Source organism: Protopterus annectens, chromosome 3.part1 (assembly GCF_019279795.1).
Source record: "Protopterus annectens isolate FY-2018-M chromosome 3.part1, PAN1.0, whole genome shotgun sequence".
Classification (NCBI taxonomy): Eukaryota; Metazoa; Chordata; order Ceratodontiformes; family Protopteridae; genus Protopterus; species Protopterus annectens.
Window position 1 is genome coordinate 47,507,856 of NC_056732.1, and position 17,634 is coordinate 47,525,489.

A 17,634-nucleotide genomic window follows, 5' to 3' on the forward strand; every position below is an offset into this window, starting at 1 on the left:
CAAAAAAAAAGGTATTTCAGTACCTGCTGAGAAGTCTGCCATGAATCAGATCATTGTGCTCAGATGTCAGAGCCATCATAGAGTATAATGCCCCTTTTGGTATGTACCTGAGCAGACACATGCAGCAACTGGAACACTGACAGAGGTTCCTTAGAAAAAAGGATACAGGGGATAAACACTATGTCCTACACCGATCCCCTCAAACCCTTGTCTCTTTACTCAGTATCATATAGTCTTCTGAAAAGTGACCTTTGCCTGGTGTACAAAAACATCCATGGACCCTATACAAATGAACCTTCTGCACATCCACAAAACAAACTGCATCATAACTGCTAGATTACGAGACCTGAATTTTGCTTGTGACATAAATAGGGCATGTTGGAGAGATTGCTCATAGAATTCCCATTACCTGGAACAGGCTCCCCATGCATATAAAGAAGAGTTCCTCCCCATCCCTATCCAAGGACAACTTGGACCAATTGATTGGCAACTGGAAATTCACCCATGGTCTGGTGCCTACGTCTACAATGGACAGAGACCATAAATCAGCTGTATACATATATCAAATTTGTGGGTCACTTTTGTGTTGCATGGCTAGGGTTATAAGTGCCCTAGTGGTCATTAGCCTAGTATATACCTAGGACTTCTTTCTTGACCTATCATATGTCCTCCTGAATACTTCCATGAATTCCTTTTTCATCACCCATTCTCACAGTCTGTACCATGGATCCACAACCTTTTTCAATTACTTTTTCAGAAGCAGGTAGTTTGTCCCGACAGTGTCCTTCCCACTCTGTTTTAGCTATTTACTAGGAGCTCTTTTCATGTGCCATGACTCCCCGTCAATTCCAACTTGTAGTAATAAGAGCTCCTCCTCTTCTGGAGAGTGATGTCATATCTTTCTGTCTCCATCCCACACTCCCATCAGATGACTTTCCTCAGAATCCTACCAGCAGACATCTGTCCTCCTTTTATTACCTCTGGAATGGCCCACTTCAGGGCTGTGAACAGGCCTCACATTTTAGTGAAGACCAGCAGCATTATCGCTGCGTTTGGTTTCTGTTCCTGTGATTACCCATCTCGTACTTCTGTTTGCTATTTCCAGTGTCCTGTCACTGTGCTCCTGGTGGTCACACACACGGGCACACACACACTTGTGTAACATACTGCTCTACGTCTGTCACTTTGACACCACATCAGGGTTGTTGCAGCTACAGTTCTGCACTTAAATTCATCTGCATTGAGTACAAATACTTCCTTTTGGCCTATTTGGTCAGGCTTTCCAAGGTTATCTCTGTCCAGCCACACACAATGGCTCACTTAATCTTTGAGGAATTAGTAAATTAGCTTATTCTGTTCTCTCTCTCTCTTTCCCTCATATATATCAGTACTGGACCCAGGACTGACATCACCACCTCCCCAATATCCAAACTACAAGAAATCATCCAAACTTTTCTCCTCAATCGAAATCTGGATGAAAAATTCAAACCTACTCCTTAATCCCAATAAAACAAAATGGATTCTCTTCACCCCAAATCATTATCTCCATCAAAAACAATCTTTCTTAGTTATATCAGCAAGTAATTCTAAAATTGAGGTAGTACCATAGACTGAATTACTCGGCATTGTAATAGACTACCATCTTAATTTGATAAACATTCTCATTGTTCCTTTCGAATCTTTTTAAAGTTTTTTTTTTTCAAGTTTTTAGCTTCTGGTATTTAGGCCCTGCATTTGAGCAGGTTTCTGCTTGCTTGCGCATCGTGCAGCACTGTGCACTGCCACACAGTTGTACGTCAAAGCAGGACAGTTAAAATCAACAAATTTTCCCTAAAACCCAGGCAGAAATATCCCTCAACTGAGCACCTCCACGATAGACTCTGAATAGTCACCCCTAGTGACAAGAGTCTTCAATCTAGCATTATGGACAGTTGGACTACCCTGGTTTCTCCTGCCAACCTTGTTAACTTTGGTCTCTTGAGGTGGTGTAGCAATTGCCTCATGTACACAGACAACCCTGTACCAACATCATACTTTAGTACAGAGTACAAGAGATGCATTTACACCAAGAATCGAGACTCCATGCGCTCTCACTCAAAACTGTAACAAGGACAACACTGTCAACTCGCCCACAACTACATACGCTCATAGTACCGCCACTCATAGTACGCAACAAACACACAAACCCACATATGCGGTCGTCTCAAAAACTTACTGAAACACCAGAAGCCTCAAAAACACAAGACTGTTACAGCTAACACAGCACCCATGACACACCAGTGTCTCACCCACCAATCCAGTAAGGCGTAACACTCTAACCAAAAATGTTCTTGTCACTGGAGAACTCAATAGTGAGACACAAACAGATGTCCCACTCACCAGGGTGGACAAGGAGAAAGTCACAGTCAGTTGCCTGTCCGGTGCAAGGATTCATCAGATCATGCATGCACTCAGGTCTCCCAGCAACAAGTACCGTTATGATTCTGTCATAGTTCATGTTGTTGTGAATGACCAGAGACGTACCTCACTGGACTATATGAAGACAGACATGGTTAAGCTCGGAGTATGCGTCTCAGGGAGGTATGTCCCTGGCCTTGAGCAGCATACTACCCTCACCTAGAATAATGCCACAGTATAAAGAAAAAGTGATAGACTTCAATTTTTGGTGTCAAAGGGGATCCAGTTCCTGTCAACCCAGGACATCATGGTCGACAACCCCCGCTGCTTTGCCAGAGACTGTTTGTACCAGGCACTTCTAGGCTTTTGGCTGCTGCCTCCCCCATAGTGCCTTTTTAGGCAAGGTCTCAAAAATAACATTACCAACCTGAAACTAACCAATCAGAACAAAATAAGGGTCATGCTGCTAAATACTAAGAGCTTAAACAAAAAACTGCATTCCCTGGAAGCACCGCTATCACTAAAAGATATAGAAGTCTGTGCAGTCACAGAAACCTAGTTCAATGCCTCAAAAAGTACCCCAGCCTTGCAAGACTACAGTGTCTTCCACATCTTTAGACCGCAAAATGAAAGTGTAAAAACCAAAGGAGGCAATGTTTCAATCTACATTAGAGATAAATTCACCTCCCTTCTAGTTAGACTAGACAACATCATTGAGTTACTCCAGGTCCAGGTTACAGTGGGTAAGATGACCATTCAAGTCATAGCCAGTTGTAGATCCCCCCCTCCATGGGTCACATCTCCTGTGAAGTCTACTTGACCAAACTGGAAACAACCTAAATTTTACCAAACACACTGGTTATGTGGGATTTCAATTATCCAACCATCAACTGGGAAACCTACTCTAGTCCTAACTCGCTAGCACAAAAGTTCCTTGACTTAGTTAATTCAAATACCTGTACATTCAACTGAGGTACAGGGTCAATAAGAGGCGTAAACTGATGGCAACCACCTTTCTGAAGGCGTTTTAAAGTCAAAAAGGAAATGATGGAGCTGTTTACAGAAGACAAAAAGAAACCAGCAGTGAAGCAGTACAACTGGGTAGAAGGACCAGTGTGCTCTTCTGAGCTCTGCACACAGAGCAATGGTGCCTCTCTATCTAGGAGTCATCCAACAAAAAAATAGGAAATATACCCCGGGGATCACTTCTGTGTCTCTGCTCGACAGTGTCACAGGAAAATAACTTTCTTGGGTGGCGTAAGCCATGGAATCTTGTTGGCTAGGCTTACGTAGGCCCTTGGGCCAACAGCCTAGTAATACCTATGAACCCTTTCATTTCCAGTTCTCAAACCCAACTGCCATAGCCTTCTCTACAAGAAAGATACACATACGCAACACAAACTAAGACAACAAATTATATAAAAAAGTGATGCTGCTAGTTAATATTCAATAGAAAAAGGATTTAAATTAATAAAAGAAATAACCAAATAAGATACCCAGACAATGCTACTTAAAATTTTATCAACAAGCTCTCCAAGGCAGAACTAAGGTGCACTTTCCTCTTAGTCTTTAAAGACGCAGACAATGCAAAGAGCTGAAACAGTTCAATGCTATAAAACAATGCTTGCTGGTTGTTTTTTTGTTAGCCAAGGAAAACAAGTGACCCACATGGACCTTTTTCAAACTCTGTCAGGGTCTGTGAACACTGTCTGGTTAAGTGACTTGCTTCGAGTCGCATGGTAGAACAATGGAGGATGAGGGACTCTAACACTGGACTCAAGCTGAAGCCCATTAACAGCTATAACTAATCTTCTTAATTAACTGCCATACTAAGACCCACAACAGTCTTAAAATGAGAACATAAAGTAGATCACTGCTTTACATCTTTCAGCAAAAGCATTTTAATCATAGATAATTAGCCATCAAAACTCCAATGGGGTTTCTTCACAGACCAGTCAAAATAGCACCGTTCACCATAACATCATACAAATCTCATTAAAAAGGTCATTACTTACCAGGTACCAGTTTCAAATTTGTAATTCACCCTCTCTGGTTCAGAAAACACGTGACCTGCAACAGTTAAACATTAATTACTTTTCTCCATCCATTCAAAATCATGGACAGACATTCCTAAGTAATTCATAAAATTAAATAACAGAATTCAGCAAATATGCAGAACAAGTCATTCCAGTTGTGGGCATCAGGTAAAACTTAACGTACAGAAAGGAAAATTCTTGATGAACTCGCTAAGCAGATGTTTATTTCTTTTTATTTCTTCAAATATTGCTGTCTATTCCAAATCTAGTTTGCGGACATGTACACATTGTATTCAGGGTTTTACCCCTCCCTCCACAGTGAGTCAAACATCAAGTGCATACTGGGGGAGTACACTTAACTACAGGATTCCCCATGTTCCACTGCAAAAATGCAATACCAAAGGACAAAAATCCAGCCAAGAAGTTGTGTGGAGACATCTTCTGCTGAACACTTACTGAATTCTCCCATCATTTCAGTGGCCAGTAGTAGAAAATCTGCCCAACCTTCTACTGATGATAGCAATACCTCCTATATTTCCATTAATAACCAACAATGCAGTTTTATTCTCCGCTTTTGGCTGTCAGTACAGCATATGCTTTTGGCAGCCATTTTCCCTACCTATAATACTTCTGGGTATGCAGTAGTTCAGCACCTCTCTCCCAAAATGAATGCTGGTGGGACTGCCTAGTTTGTTACCAAACTGGAAATAAATTCTTCAAAGTGCATGCTACAAAACTGACAAACATCCAATACAATAAAAGCTAGAAACAGTGTTTCCTTAAAACAGAGACTATCATAACACAGTGAAGTACAGTAACATTCTGTCTGTGAAATTAATATGGGTGGTCCCTTCTCTGTCATCCAAGCACTGCTAAACAAAAAGGAGACGAGGCTTACGACACTATCACCTTGTACAAAAGAGCAAGAGGAGTACAGCCTATAATCCACATAACCTAGCTCATTTTCTGGAGATCATCTTGAACAACTGATACCAGTTGACTCATCTGTTGGCAGAACCAGTAGAGGCTGGGTGTAGCTGACAAGATGGTAGAAGGACTTGGGCATGTGCCCATAAAACAAAGTTCATGCTACAGTCAAAAATTATGCATATGTCTGGAAGCATGCATGTGACTGATTTTAGAGTCGTGGCAATTAAAATTCTTCCAAGATGCTACTGACGGGGGGGGTATATTAACTAAAAATCCCTATCCCAGCTTTGCCCTTTATGAGCATGTCAAACAGTAAGGCCTGGTGGAAAGGATCAGTGCTCTTATTTTTTTACTTTGTTCTAAATTCTGTTGGAAAAAGTTAAGTAAAGAAAAGGTGCCAAATTAGGGACACATTTCAAGTATTGGCACTATTTATTTAACATTTGTTTACCGGAAAGTCCAACTTGGAAAGAAGCCAGTTTTCAGCAGAGGCCCGGGCAGAAGCACTCCAGATGCAAGTCTTTGAAATGTTGGTACTATTAGCTTAGAAATTCTCAAAATGATTTCCAGTTTTAAAAAGAATGGAACAAGCCATTGAAAAACATCAGGGGTGCCCCTACGAAATAGAGACAGTTGAGAGGTCTGGAAAGGATGCATGGAGCAAAGTCCCTTTACGGCTGCCTGATGAGCTCTGTTGTGGGAAAGACAGCAAGAGGGACTGTCAAAACCAATAGAACAAGGGTCTGATTATTTGTATAAACAATGGAGAAATCATTGTGAGGTATGAATTGACATGGAATATGAAAGAAGATGAGACAGCAAATGCATTTAAAGTAGCATAACAATCTCATGTAGAATGAAACAAGATGCTGTTGCCAAACAATCAAATGCACTGGCTGTATGAAAACGTGCATAACATCTCAAAACAAAGAGCATCGAACCACAGGAACACATTTAGTGACGCTGACAACAGGAGTAGCACATATGAATAAGAGAAGCCAAAGCCCCAATGAAGATTAGTAAGAAATCCTCTGCAGCACACTACTGAGACCACTGCATATAAGAAGGGGCTATTTCATTCCGCAAATTAAGGGTCAGCAGAATTCAACGCGGTTTACTGTACTTTTGACCATCTTCAGTCATGTTATTCCAGCACTGGAGTTGGTCTGCAGTTTTTATCCCTACCAGTACAATAACACGGTCTTGCTCTAATGTTATAACTGGATGACATCCACTGACATCAGTAAAATACCAGTTTCTTTCCAATAAAGATCTGTAGCTTTGGTGTTACTTGATTATTTCATAATCCTCTCCTAGAGAGGTCTGTAATCATCTGTACAGAGCATTTATATCTTAAATACACTGTAATCTATCAGCTTCTTTTTCTCCGGTTCTAGTTAACTACCTGGTTATGGTAAGAAATCACCATTTATACAGTATGCAAATTACGCAACTTTAATTTGTTCAGCCAAGTCCATAACCTCTCTCCAGTCCCTCACCCAAACAGTATTTAACAGTGTTGAAAATTGGTTCATGCAACACTGCCTCCTTCTGAACCCCAAAAAAACAAAATTATTGCTCTTTGCTCCTACCCATAAATCACCTCAACTGTACTTCACAATAACCTCAAACAATGCAACTAACATATCCCCAGACACTACAACCCATCTACTAGGAGTAACAAGTGAAAACAACCTTAGCTATGATGACCACATTAATTCTACAATAAAGTCTGTCAACAAAAAACTAGGCACCCTTTACAGAATCAAACCCTTCCTTACCTCTTCTGCCAGAATCACTATTGCCCGGACACACCTGATCTCCACCCTGCTCTATGCTTCTGCAATATATACCAATCTATCTAAAAACAACCTTACCAAACATTCCACCAGTTATAATAACAGCCAGATTTACCACTGGCACCCCCTTTAGAACTCACCACCGTCTCAACCTCAAACAACTGGGATGGCTAGAACTGCAGAACCTACTACTGTGTCAACAACTTGTTATCACCCAAAAGATCCTTTATCACCCTAATAATACCCCTATCCTCACTAATCTGATTACCCCTTACAAAAATCTTGCAACACTACGCTCAGCTAACAAGGGTCTAGTTTCCACTACTAAATCTAACAAAGTTGGAGACTCACTTTTCACCAATGAACTTTCATCTCTTGCTTCCACTCATCTTTTTAAAAAGCATCTTAAAGACAATCTTAAAGCTCACTGGCTTTGTCCCTGCTCTACCCCAGACTGATGCATCTTTCCCCCTCTTCCTTTCTCTACACTTCTCTACTCCACTGTTCTATGTCACATACCTGTAATATTGATTACCTACTTATTACTAAAGAAAAAAAAAAAATTGATAAAAATGGTTTACAATTCAAATTTTTGTTCTTTTGATTTCTGTCTCTCAAATGATTACTCACTGTATTTGATCTAAGCTTTAACCTACTAAAGGACTCTGTACAAGTTTATCTGAACCTCAGTGTAACAATGTGCTGCAATTCATTTGACTATTACTATATTAATGTAATCTCTGTCGCTGCTAATGCTTGGAGCTTTTCTCCCCGGGCCTCTACTGAAATTGTACATATATCCAGCTAGACTAGCCTGGTCAACAAATGTAAACTAAATAATAAAAAAAATTAAATAAAGAATAAATTTACTCATTCATGTACTGTTGTCTAGCAACATATAGACCAGATAGACCGGTCTCTACCTGTAAAGCAACATACAGACCAGACAGACCAGTATCTACCTGTAAAACATGAATCTGTTACCTAAATACTTCAGCCCGTTTCATCACGTTAGCTGGATTACTTAACATGTTAATCCTCAATCATTTTAGGCTGTCCATTCCAGACTGCTCATGTACCTGTAGCTGTCACTGGTCCTACCTTCATCAGATTTATTAATAGATTTACATCAAGCCTTTTGCATTATATCAGTATGATGCAACATTTAAATCAATATATCTTCCCCTAGTGGTCTAATCCTTTGTGCTTATTCTAATCAAATCATGTAGCTTTTTTTTTTTTTTTTTACCAGAAGAAGTAAAAATGTCCTTCAGCCATTAGCTTAGCTATATTAGTGTCTTTCAAATCTGGCCCAAAACAGATCAGCGAGGAGATGATTGAAAAGTATTTTGCTTGGAATGGTCTGTACCTCTCTCCTCATGACTTTCATATATATCAACGGACCCTGGAAACTATCGCCCCATAAGCCCAACTAGCTTGGTCTGCAAAGCTATGGAAAGGATCATCATGGACCTCATAAATAAAGATATTGGGGACCTACAGACACTGGATCCTACCCAGTTCGACTTTGTTAAGGGCAGATCCTGCCTCTTAAACCTGGTTGATTTCTTTGAAACAGTCACCAAGGCCATTGACGGGGGGAAGGTGGTCCACACAGCCTACCTGGACCTCTCAAAAGCCTTCGATACAATACCCCACTCAGGCATTATAGATAAGCTCACCAGCTTAAATATAAACCCCTATGTCACTAGATGGGTTGCAAACTGACTCAAGGACAGAACCCACATGGTTAGAATTGCTGGAGCCATGTCAGACTCCAAACCAGTTACAAGTGGCGTCCCACAAGGCTCAGTCCTGGGACCTCTCTTGTTCGGTATATATTTCTCGGAGGTACAGGCCAACACGGAAGGACTGTGGCTGATCAAGTTTGCAGATGACTGCAAACTGGGCACCATAATCGACTCTCCAGCCGACACAAGCATCCTCCAAAAGGGCCTCATAGAAACAGACAACTGGTGCCAGAGCCATGGCCTCAAGCTAAATGCCAAAAAGTGTATAGTCATCCCCTTTGGCAAAAACAAAGTGCTCACAAATTACCACATAGGTGGTAATCCATTAAGTACAGAAGTAGTAATTAGGGACCTGGGGACCCAAGTTGATAGCAATCTCTCATTTGACAACCACGTGGCCAAAGTGGTTAGAAAAACATTTTATATAGCCCATCTAATCATGAAGGGATTCACATCTAGATCAGGGGAGGTCATCGTGCATCCTTACTCATCCATCGTCAGGCCCATAATTGAGTACAATGCCCCTTTTGAGATGTGCCTTACCAGGCACCTGCAGCAACTGGAAAGACCCCAAAAGTATCTCACCAAGAGGATCAAAGGGCTCAAGCAGATGCCATATGCTGCCCGGTTAAAGAAACTCCAGCTCTACTCAGTGGCATACCGCCTGCTTAAAGGTGATCTGTGCCTGACGTATAAAGCCATGTCCAACCGGGAATTAATGGAATCAGAAAATCCAAATCCCATCGAGCTACGCGCTCGAGAGACTTGAACCTCAGCACTGAAATAAATAGGACATGCTGGAGGGACAGATTCATAACCCAGAGGCTCCCTTCACTCTGGAATAAAATCCCAGTCCAGGTTAGGCAGAGTGCCTCATTGACTCTCAAGAGGAATCTTGATGAGTGGATGGGAGATCGTAGGTTTACCCTGGGTATCACTTCTGTGTCACTGTTAGACAGAGGCACAGTATACTAACCTCGAAAAAGGGCATAGCAAAATTAATTTAAAATGGGTGGCGAAAGCCAAACACACTCTGGCTAGGCTTATAAATGCCCTAGGGCAGATAGCCTAGTATGAACCTATGGACCTATAAGGTCAGGTCATTCTCTTCACCATAGTGCCTTTTTTAGGCAAGGTCAGTCTCCTCAAATTATCGATATAGCTGGAGAAAATCAAGACTTCATAAAGGTAGCACTGGTCAATGCTAGAAGCCTGGACAGGAAGTTGCACTCCTTATAGGTATTACTAACTCTTAAAAATACAGCTATCTGTACCACTACTGAAACACGGCTTCAGAATACTGCAAAACACCCCCAAAGTGAACTATTGGGTTACAATGTCTACCACAATTTCAGGTCCAACACCAAAAGTGACAGAACTATTGGAAGAAAAGGGGGGTATGCCTTCAAGAAGTCAATTCACCTGCCTCTTACAGCAGGTGAATGACCTTGAAGTCCTCCAGACACTTCTCAAGTAAAGGAAACTCCCTACTACATTACAGCAAAACTACTGAACCCTCATCATATCTAAACAAACTGGCATCCCTCGCTACTGAGCCAAACACTATTGTCTTGAGCAAATTTAGCTACTATCCATCCACTAACTGGGAGTGCGCACCACCACTAAGATGCAAGAAGTTTCTTGGACTTCATTAATGCCAGCTTCTTTGAGCAATTAGGGTCTAGTTCTCTCTATTATAGCCCCCATGTTTAAAACCTTCAGTTACCATATCACTGGTTAAATTTAAACACTGTTCAGTAGCACTCTCTCTTTGGGTAAAAACTGATCTATTGGGGAAAAACTGGATCTGCCATAAATATTTTCTGCTTTTAGAGGCTACTCTTCTGCAAATATACTGCAGCTAACTGATGAAGAAAAATGTTCAGTTCCTTCCTCATGACCCAATTATGTATGCTGCCAATAATTTCTATGCCACTTCAAAGCATGCATTGAGATATTATTCCCCGTAAGACAATCTCAAGGCCAGGTTCAGGTATGAATTTCCAGTGGTGGTATCCTACTATAAAAATACAATAAGAGGAAGAATCTCTAAGCCAATGTGTGCAAACCTAATACCCCCATCACCTGGGACAGAACCTAAAAAGATAACTAAACAGCTCTGAAGAAAAATCAAATCTTCCAAAAGTAAGTATGAACCGAAATGCCCAGCATTGCAAGGAACTAATATACACAACCCATACGCTTCATCCGAGGACATAGCCAACATACTGGCTGACAGATTTAGATCAAATTTTACTCCTCCAGCCCTTCTAATTTTCTCACAACTGATTAGCATGCCCATTCCACCCCCCCCTGATCACTTCTGAGGAAGCCCTGAGGGCTCCCTCAAAAGCCAGAAATACTAGTTCTGTGGGTCCTGATAGTGTGCCAAGTTGCCTCCTTTTAAGTACCAGAGACTGCCTCTTAGTCTCAATACTAAGCCTGTTTAATGGGTCTATATTATTTCTTCAAAGAGGGGTTCCATCGAACGCCTCTTCATCGAACCCAAAACTGTGAACTTTCAAAATATTGAACCTCCACATAAGTGACTTCTTTTCCTTGGAAAGAAATCGTGTGCCCTACAAACACCAAAAAGTGGGGGGCCTTGCCCCCCACACCCCCCCAACTAAATATACCAACTTCGAGATCACACTACAGTGGGGAAAACTGCAAACTGATGAGGATGGCCAAGCGATTTCTTTCCCAAGGAAAGAAATCTGGAAAAGAAATTGCTTAAGTGGACATTTGAGGTTTTCAAATTTCAGTTTAAGGGTCGATGAAGAGGCGTTCGATAAAACGCCTCTTCAAGGAGATAATAGGAAACCTGTTTAATAGTCCCTCTACCAGATTCATACTAAAGGTGTGGATAACAGTTTTAGTGATCCTACTCTACAAGGGGGACCTACTACTGACCCCAGCAGCTATAAATGCCCATACCTTCCCCCAGGTTGGCCTTCTATACCTGCTTTTCCCTCAGGACTTTCTCTATCAACCTCCGCATATTAATTTACTGTATGTACTAGTTTCTTAATACACAAACCTCATCTACTAGGAGTTCTACTATACTCCTGAAAGCTCTGTACTACTCACTGTACTCCCCAACTCTTTCATACATCATCACACTCAAACACAATATTGTAAATTTACACATACCTAGGGCTGAATTATACATACTCATTAATTCAAGTAGAAATTACTGGACATACAACTAACGTGTCCTGCTACTACAATTTGCAGCTAAAATATTTTTTCTCTATATACTTCTAATATGTTGTGTTTTTGTACTTGGGCTCTGTATTTGTTAAATGACTCTGTATGTGTTTGCTTGCCTTTGTACATTTACAAACTCTGGAGCTTTTCTCCCCAGGCTCCACTGAAAATGGACATTTATCAAGTTGGATTCTCCCAGTCAACAAATGTAAAATAAAATAAATAAAAATTAAAGTCCCACCAACCTTAACTTTAAAAGCAACAAAATGCATTATTATGGAACTTACTTACAAGGATACATGCAGTCTATAAGCCCCAGGTTTGTTAAAGTGCATATCTTACCTCCTGAACTTGGTGGACTTCTCTGAACAGGTCTTGGACATATTAGATGCAAGTAAATCAGTTTGTACTGCTTGACTGGACCTGCAAAGACTACCTTTCCACATTCTGGCATCATCAATAAGCTAGTCAAACCAAATGAAAACACCTCCATTACCCACTGGATAGCAAACTGGCTTACCAGCAGAACCCCAATCTATTAGTGTTGGCACATGGCTTACCAGCAGAACCCCAATCTATTAGTGTTGTTGGCACACAGCTTACCAGCAGAACCCCAATCTATTAGTGTTGTTGGCACATTAATCAAGAAGGGTAGCTACCAGTGGTGACCCCAAATAATCAGATCTGGAAACACTTTTGTGTCTGCCTTCACAACAAATGAATACCAAAGCAAAGCCTGTATTTGACCACATTTGCAGACGACTGCAAACTCTGAGCAGTCATAAATTTCTCAAATTCCAAATTCTCTAAGGCAGCATAATACACACCAAAATTGGTAAACAGACCATGGCCTTAAAACCAAATACCAAGAAATTCAGCACTGTCTCCATAAAGAATAATGCCCATTTGGTATGGACTTGTCCAAGCACATAACTTAGCTTGAGAAATCAGAGAGTTCCCTCACCAAGAAAATGCAGGGCACATCTTACTTGACCTATACACTCTTCATGTTAAAGTGGTCTCCGTTTCACACAGAGCCTCAAAGGATCCAGTCCGATGTGACCTCCTGCAAATCCACAAAATAAGTAACACCCTAAACACCCACTCATATCTAAATTTACACCAAAATGCAAACAGGAACTTCTCAGACAGTGTCTCTTTTATAGACTAGACCTCCCTTCGATGTAAAACTAAGTACCACTCTAACCTTCTTTAGCAGTAACCTGGACAAATGGACATGCAATCATAAATATACATGGGATTGGCTCCTCAAGTAGTCACTGAAAGGGGTTAAAGTTGGGTATTAAATATACCCTGGGGCTGCCTCTCAAGCCTGCAATGAAGTGGGTTGTAATGGAGTATTATTTACATCTGTGGGCATGCAAGATCTGAGATCATGTGGCTGTAAATGTTACTCTGGATCAGTAGCCTATTACTAATATGAAGTCATAAGCTCAATCCCCTGCATAATTCTTGTCAGCCCCCCCCCCCAATACAATTGTTTTAAGATTCTACTATGTTACACCCCTCCAAGACTGTGTGCCTATATCTGGACATATTCCACTAGGCTTTCAAAAAAGCACTGCTAAAATTATTCCATCTCTGGCATTCATCAGGCCAAGTGATTTTGCGAGCCCTTACCCTAACCATACTGCAAAGAATTGCAAATAAATTGTTGCATATTTATTCTCATTTTTTTCTTGTCAGTGAGATCAACCTCACAAACCCAACAATTTAATTTTTTCAGCAGTAACAAGCTGTACACAATTGTGTTTTTCCCTGTAAATTTTTTATTTAACAATTGTTTACCAGGATGGTCCAACTGGACAAGTGTGTCCATTTTCAGTGGAGGCCTGAGGAGAAAAGCTCCAGCAAAGTACATTTTTTACTAATACATGCAACCAGTCTTAAAAGTGAAATTGTTTATCAACACACAAGCACACGCGCGCACATGCAAAGCACACAAGTGAGACAGAGAGAGAGGGAGAGAGAGGTCACTACACAAAAAGGAACTGATCACCCCTCAACAAATGTACACAAGTAGCAAGGCAAAAACCTAGCTGTGGATGCAAAGTTCAGTTCTAAATTCTTTTCTCAGCATCAAAAGGGGAAGGCTTCAGTTTTATTTGGGGATTTAAAGAGGTGTTTAATCGGGTCTATATTAGATGAACAAATGCTTAAAATGTCGAGTATGACATGCTCAACAGCTTTTAAGTGAACATTCATCTACGCAAAACCCCAGAATGTCGAAACAAATAGTTTCGAAAAATTATAGTTGGTCAGACATCAGGAAGCCAATGGCTGATGGCTAAAGTGTACTGTACACCATTAAAACCTCCAAAAAAATAAATAAAACAAAAAACAAACCAACAAACAAAATAAAGTGAAGGGCTGTGCCCTCCACACACCCCTACTTAAATATAGGGGGTATATATAAATCGCACCAAAGTGGAGGACAGTCATAACATTACACAGGGTGAACAACGAGACCGCACTACAGTGGAGGACTGTAAGAATGGCTTCCTGACAACTGGCCAACTATAACTTTTTGAAACTCCTTGTTTCAACATTCTGAGGTTTTGCTTAGATGAAAGCTCACTTAAAAGCTGTCGAGCATGTTGTACTCAACATTTTAAACATTTGTTCATCTAATAAGAAACCGTTTAAATCACAATATTGACCAGGGCCATGGGTGAGGTGTTTAACTCCTTTGCTTACAATTGAAGCAATGAATGCAGTCATCAGCATAAGCAATAAGGACTGTATTATATACAAGTTAAAAACTGCAAGAATATTTTAAGTTACCTCCTGAGCCATATAAAAAAAAAACTATTTAAAGAACAGAAAAGAAGAGTAGAAGATGGTGCCTGTGATTTCATTGTAGAATTAAGTATTTTTTTTTTAACAGCAAAGTGAGTGGATGCCAAATTACTACTTTTGAAGTACTGGGGAAAGCATGCAGTACTCTGTTTGGCAAACTGGTAGTGTAAAAATGCTGAGGAAGTGGTCAGAAAGGAGAAAGTACAGTTGTGTACACTTACCTTAAATGCAGATGTTAGAGTGTATTCACTGTTGCAGTCATTACATTTGGGTTACCTGCTTGCAGTAGCCCTCAGTTGGCCTGATTAACAAAGTCTTGGGTCCTGTGTCGGTTGCTGTCCCTTCTTCCATGACGTCAGGTTGTCAGGGGTATAAAACATGCAGCCGACGCCATTACATCAGTCTTTCTTGCCATGCGGTGCCCGAAGCAGAAGCTGTTCGCAAGTGCTGGTTGGCCGACTCCTGAAATTTTTGTTTTCGAGTTTCAGAACCGAAGTCTTCAACTAAAGCCAAGTACCTCGTACTTTTTCTTGCTCCTTACCGATGTCAGTAAAAGTTAATTGCATTACTTGTTGAAAGCAAATGCCTCGCAAAGATTTTCATTCGTACTGTATTCCTTGCCTGGGCCCTAACCACGACATACCTTGCTGTCTGTTTTGTGTTTTATTTAATCAGTGCACTATCCATCATCAGTATATTTTTTCGCCTCTAAATATTTTGGTTCTCTGTTTAATTATCCAGAAATGTCGTCTGTTAGCCATCTGGCTACTGGGATTCTGAAAAAAACACAAAGATAAAGCCAGAGACAGGCCGCCTAGGTCCAAAGCTGCAGGCCGCCTAGGTCCAAAGCTACCGATGACGCTTCTCTTGTCAGTTCTCCGGTACTCAATGAGGCGCTTTTGCAGCCCCTGATGCCCACTACTTCTGATTCGCAGGCCTCTACGGAGACCCATTCAGAATCCGGTATGCCGTGAAATGCTTCAACTGTGGAACCTGCGGATGTCTCTACCTTGGATGGGTCTGGAGCCGCTGTGCAGGCACCGACTTCTGAGGGTGTATTCAGGCCTACAGACTTGCATATTAAACTGATACCTCCTTCATTTAGGCCTAAATCTTGAACCATGCCTAAGAAACCGATGCCCAGGCCACATGCTCAGGCCTCTATGCCTAAAAAACAAATTATAAGAATGGTTGAAGATCTTACAACTTTAATCAGGGGAAGCCAACCTCTCCTTCTAAGAAACCTAGGACTGAAGTTGTTTATGAATCTTCTGACCAGGATTCTGATTTTTCTGATTCTTCTGATGATCTGGATTTGCCCTCATCTACTTATGAGTATTCTGATAAAGAGGACTCTATTCCCTCTGTCATATTGCCACAGTAGTCAGGAAATCCTTCTACATGGCACACCTCATCACAAAAGGTTTCTTATCCAGGAAAAAAAAAAAAAAAAAAAGAGGTTGTTGTTCCCCTCTACTCGTCACTCATTAGACCCATTACAGAGTACAATGCCGCTTTTGGTATGTACCTCACAAGACATCAACAACTGGAAAGGCCGCAGAAATACCTCACAAAGGATTGCCAGCCTCAAACAGATGCCCTACGCACAGTCTCAAAAAACTTTGGCTTTACTCCATCCAATATCGCCTACTCAGAGGCGATCTTTGCCCAACATACAAAGCTATGTCAAACCCAGAGTTGTCAGACATGCTCCACTTAAAGAAATCACCAATCCCTCCGAGCTACATGCTCTAGGGACCTAAACCTGGTCACCACAATAAACAGAACATGATGGAGGGATAAATTCCTGTCCCAGAGACTTCCCATATTCTGGAACAAACTACCTATCTATATCAAACAAAGCTCCTTATTAGCACTCTTCAAGAAAAATCATGATGATTGGATGGGAAATTGGAAATTCACTCCGGGGATCACTTCTGTGGCTCTGCTCGACATGGGCACAGGTAAATAATTTTCTTGGGTGGCGAAAGCCAGGGCGCCTTTTTGGCTAGGCTTATATAGGCCCTAAGGCCAATAGCCTAGTACCTGCCTGTGAACCCTTCTTTACACACAAACATCCATCTAAAAATAGAAGGCTGTTGGGGTTAATTTTATAACCCTTATTTGTCCAACACTGCGTCTTTCTGTACCATTTTACTTATTTTTTTCAGACCAGTGTGAGTGGCCCAACAGTCATCTCATTTCAATTACAATTTTATGTTTCAGTATATATGGTCACATTAAACCAATTAAATTCTCACTTTTGTGCCTGCTACATCACAAATTTGCTGCAAAACAGAGTTTACATATTTATTTATTTTCCCTATCATGACCGTTACTGACAGTAAAGTAAATCTGCTGCACAACTCTGCAACAATAACAGCTGTCAGGATATTTACATTTGTTGTGGGACACGATTTGTTTGCATTTACTTAAAATAAATACTGGTTATTTTAGTTTACATAAAACAAAACCAAAATACGCAGAAGAAATGTATATTACAAGGAGGGATGTGCTGAATAAATTATATTTTTCATGTTTAAAAGTTTTTTTTACTGCAGCGGGATGCTTCATGTTTGCTCATCCTTCTTGGGGACATAGGGGTGGCATCCTCACAGAGCTACAGTGGAGACAACAAGTGTATGCTAGCTTGGCATGTTTTACTATTTTTTCAGCTAGACATAAATTATC

The 17,634-nt window shown here is 40.9% G+C and overlaps 1 protein-coding gene across 3 annotated transcripts in view; it reads right to left on the reverse strand.

The window, feature by feature from the left end:
* ESRP1 (epithelial splicing regulatory protein 1) overlaps nt 1-17,634 on the reverse strand; it is a 627,793-nt gene that overhangs the window by 363,541 nt on the left and 246,618 nt on the right. For all 3 annotated transcript variants that reach the window (XM_044066542.1, XM_044066541.1, XM_044066543.1), the window contains exon 6: nt 4,413-4,467. In XM_044066542.1, coding sequence (XP_043922477.1) covers nt 4,413-4,467 — 55 coding nt within the window. The remainder of the gene's footprint in view (nt 1-4,412; nt 4,468-17,634) is intronic.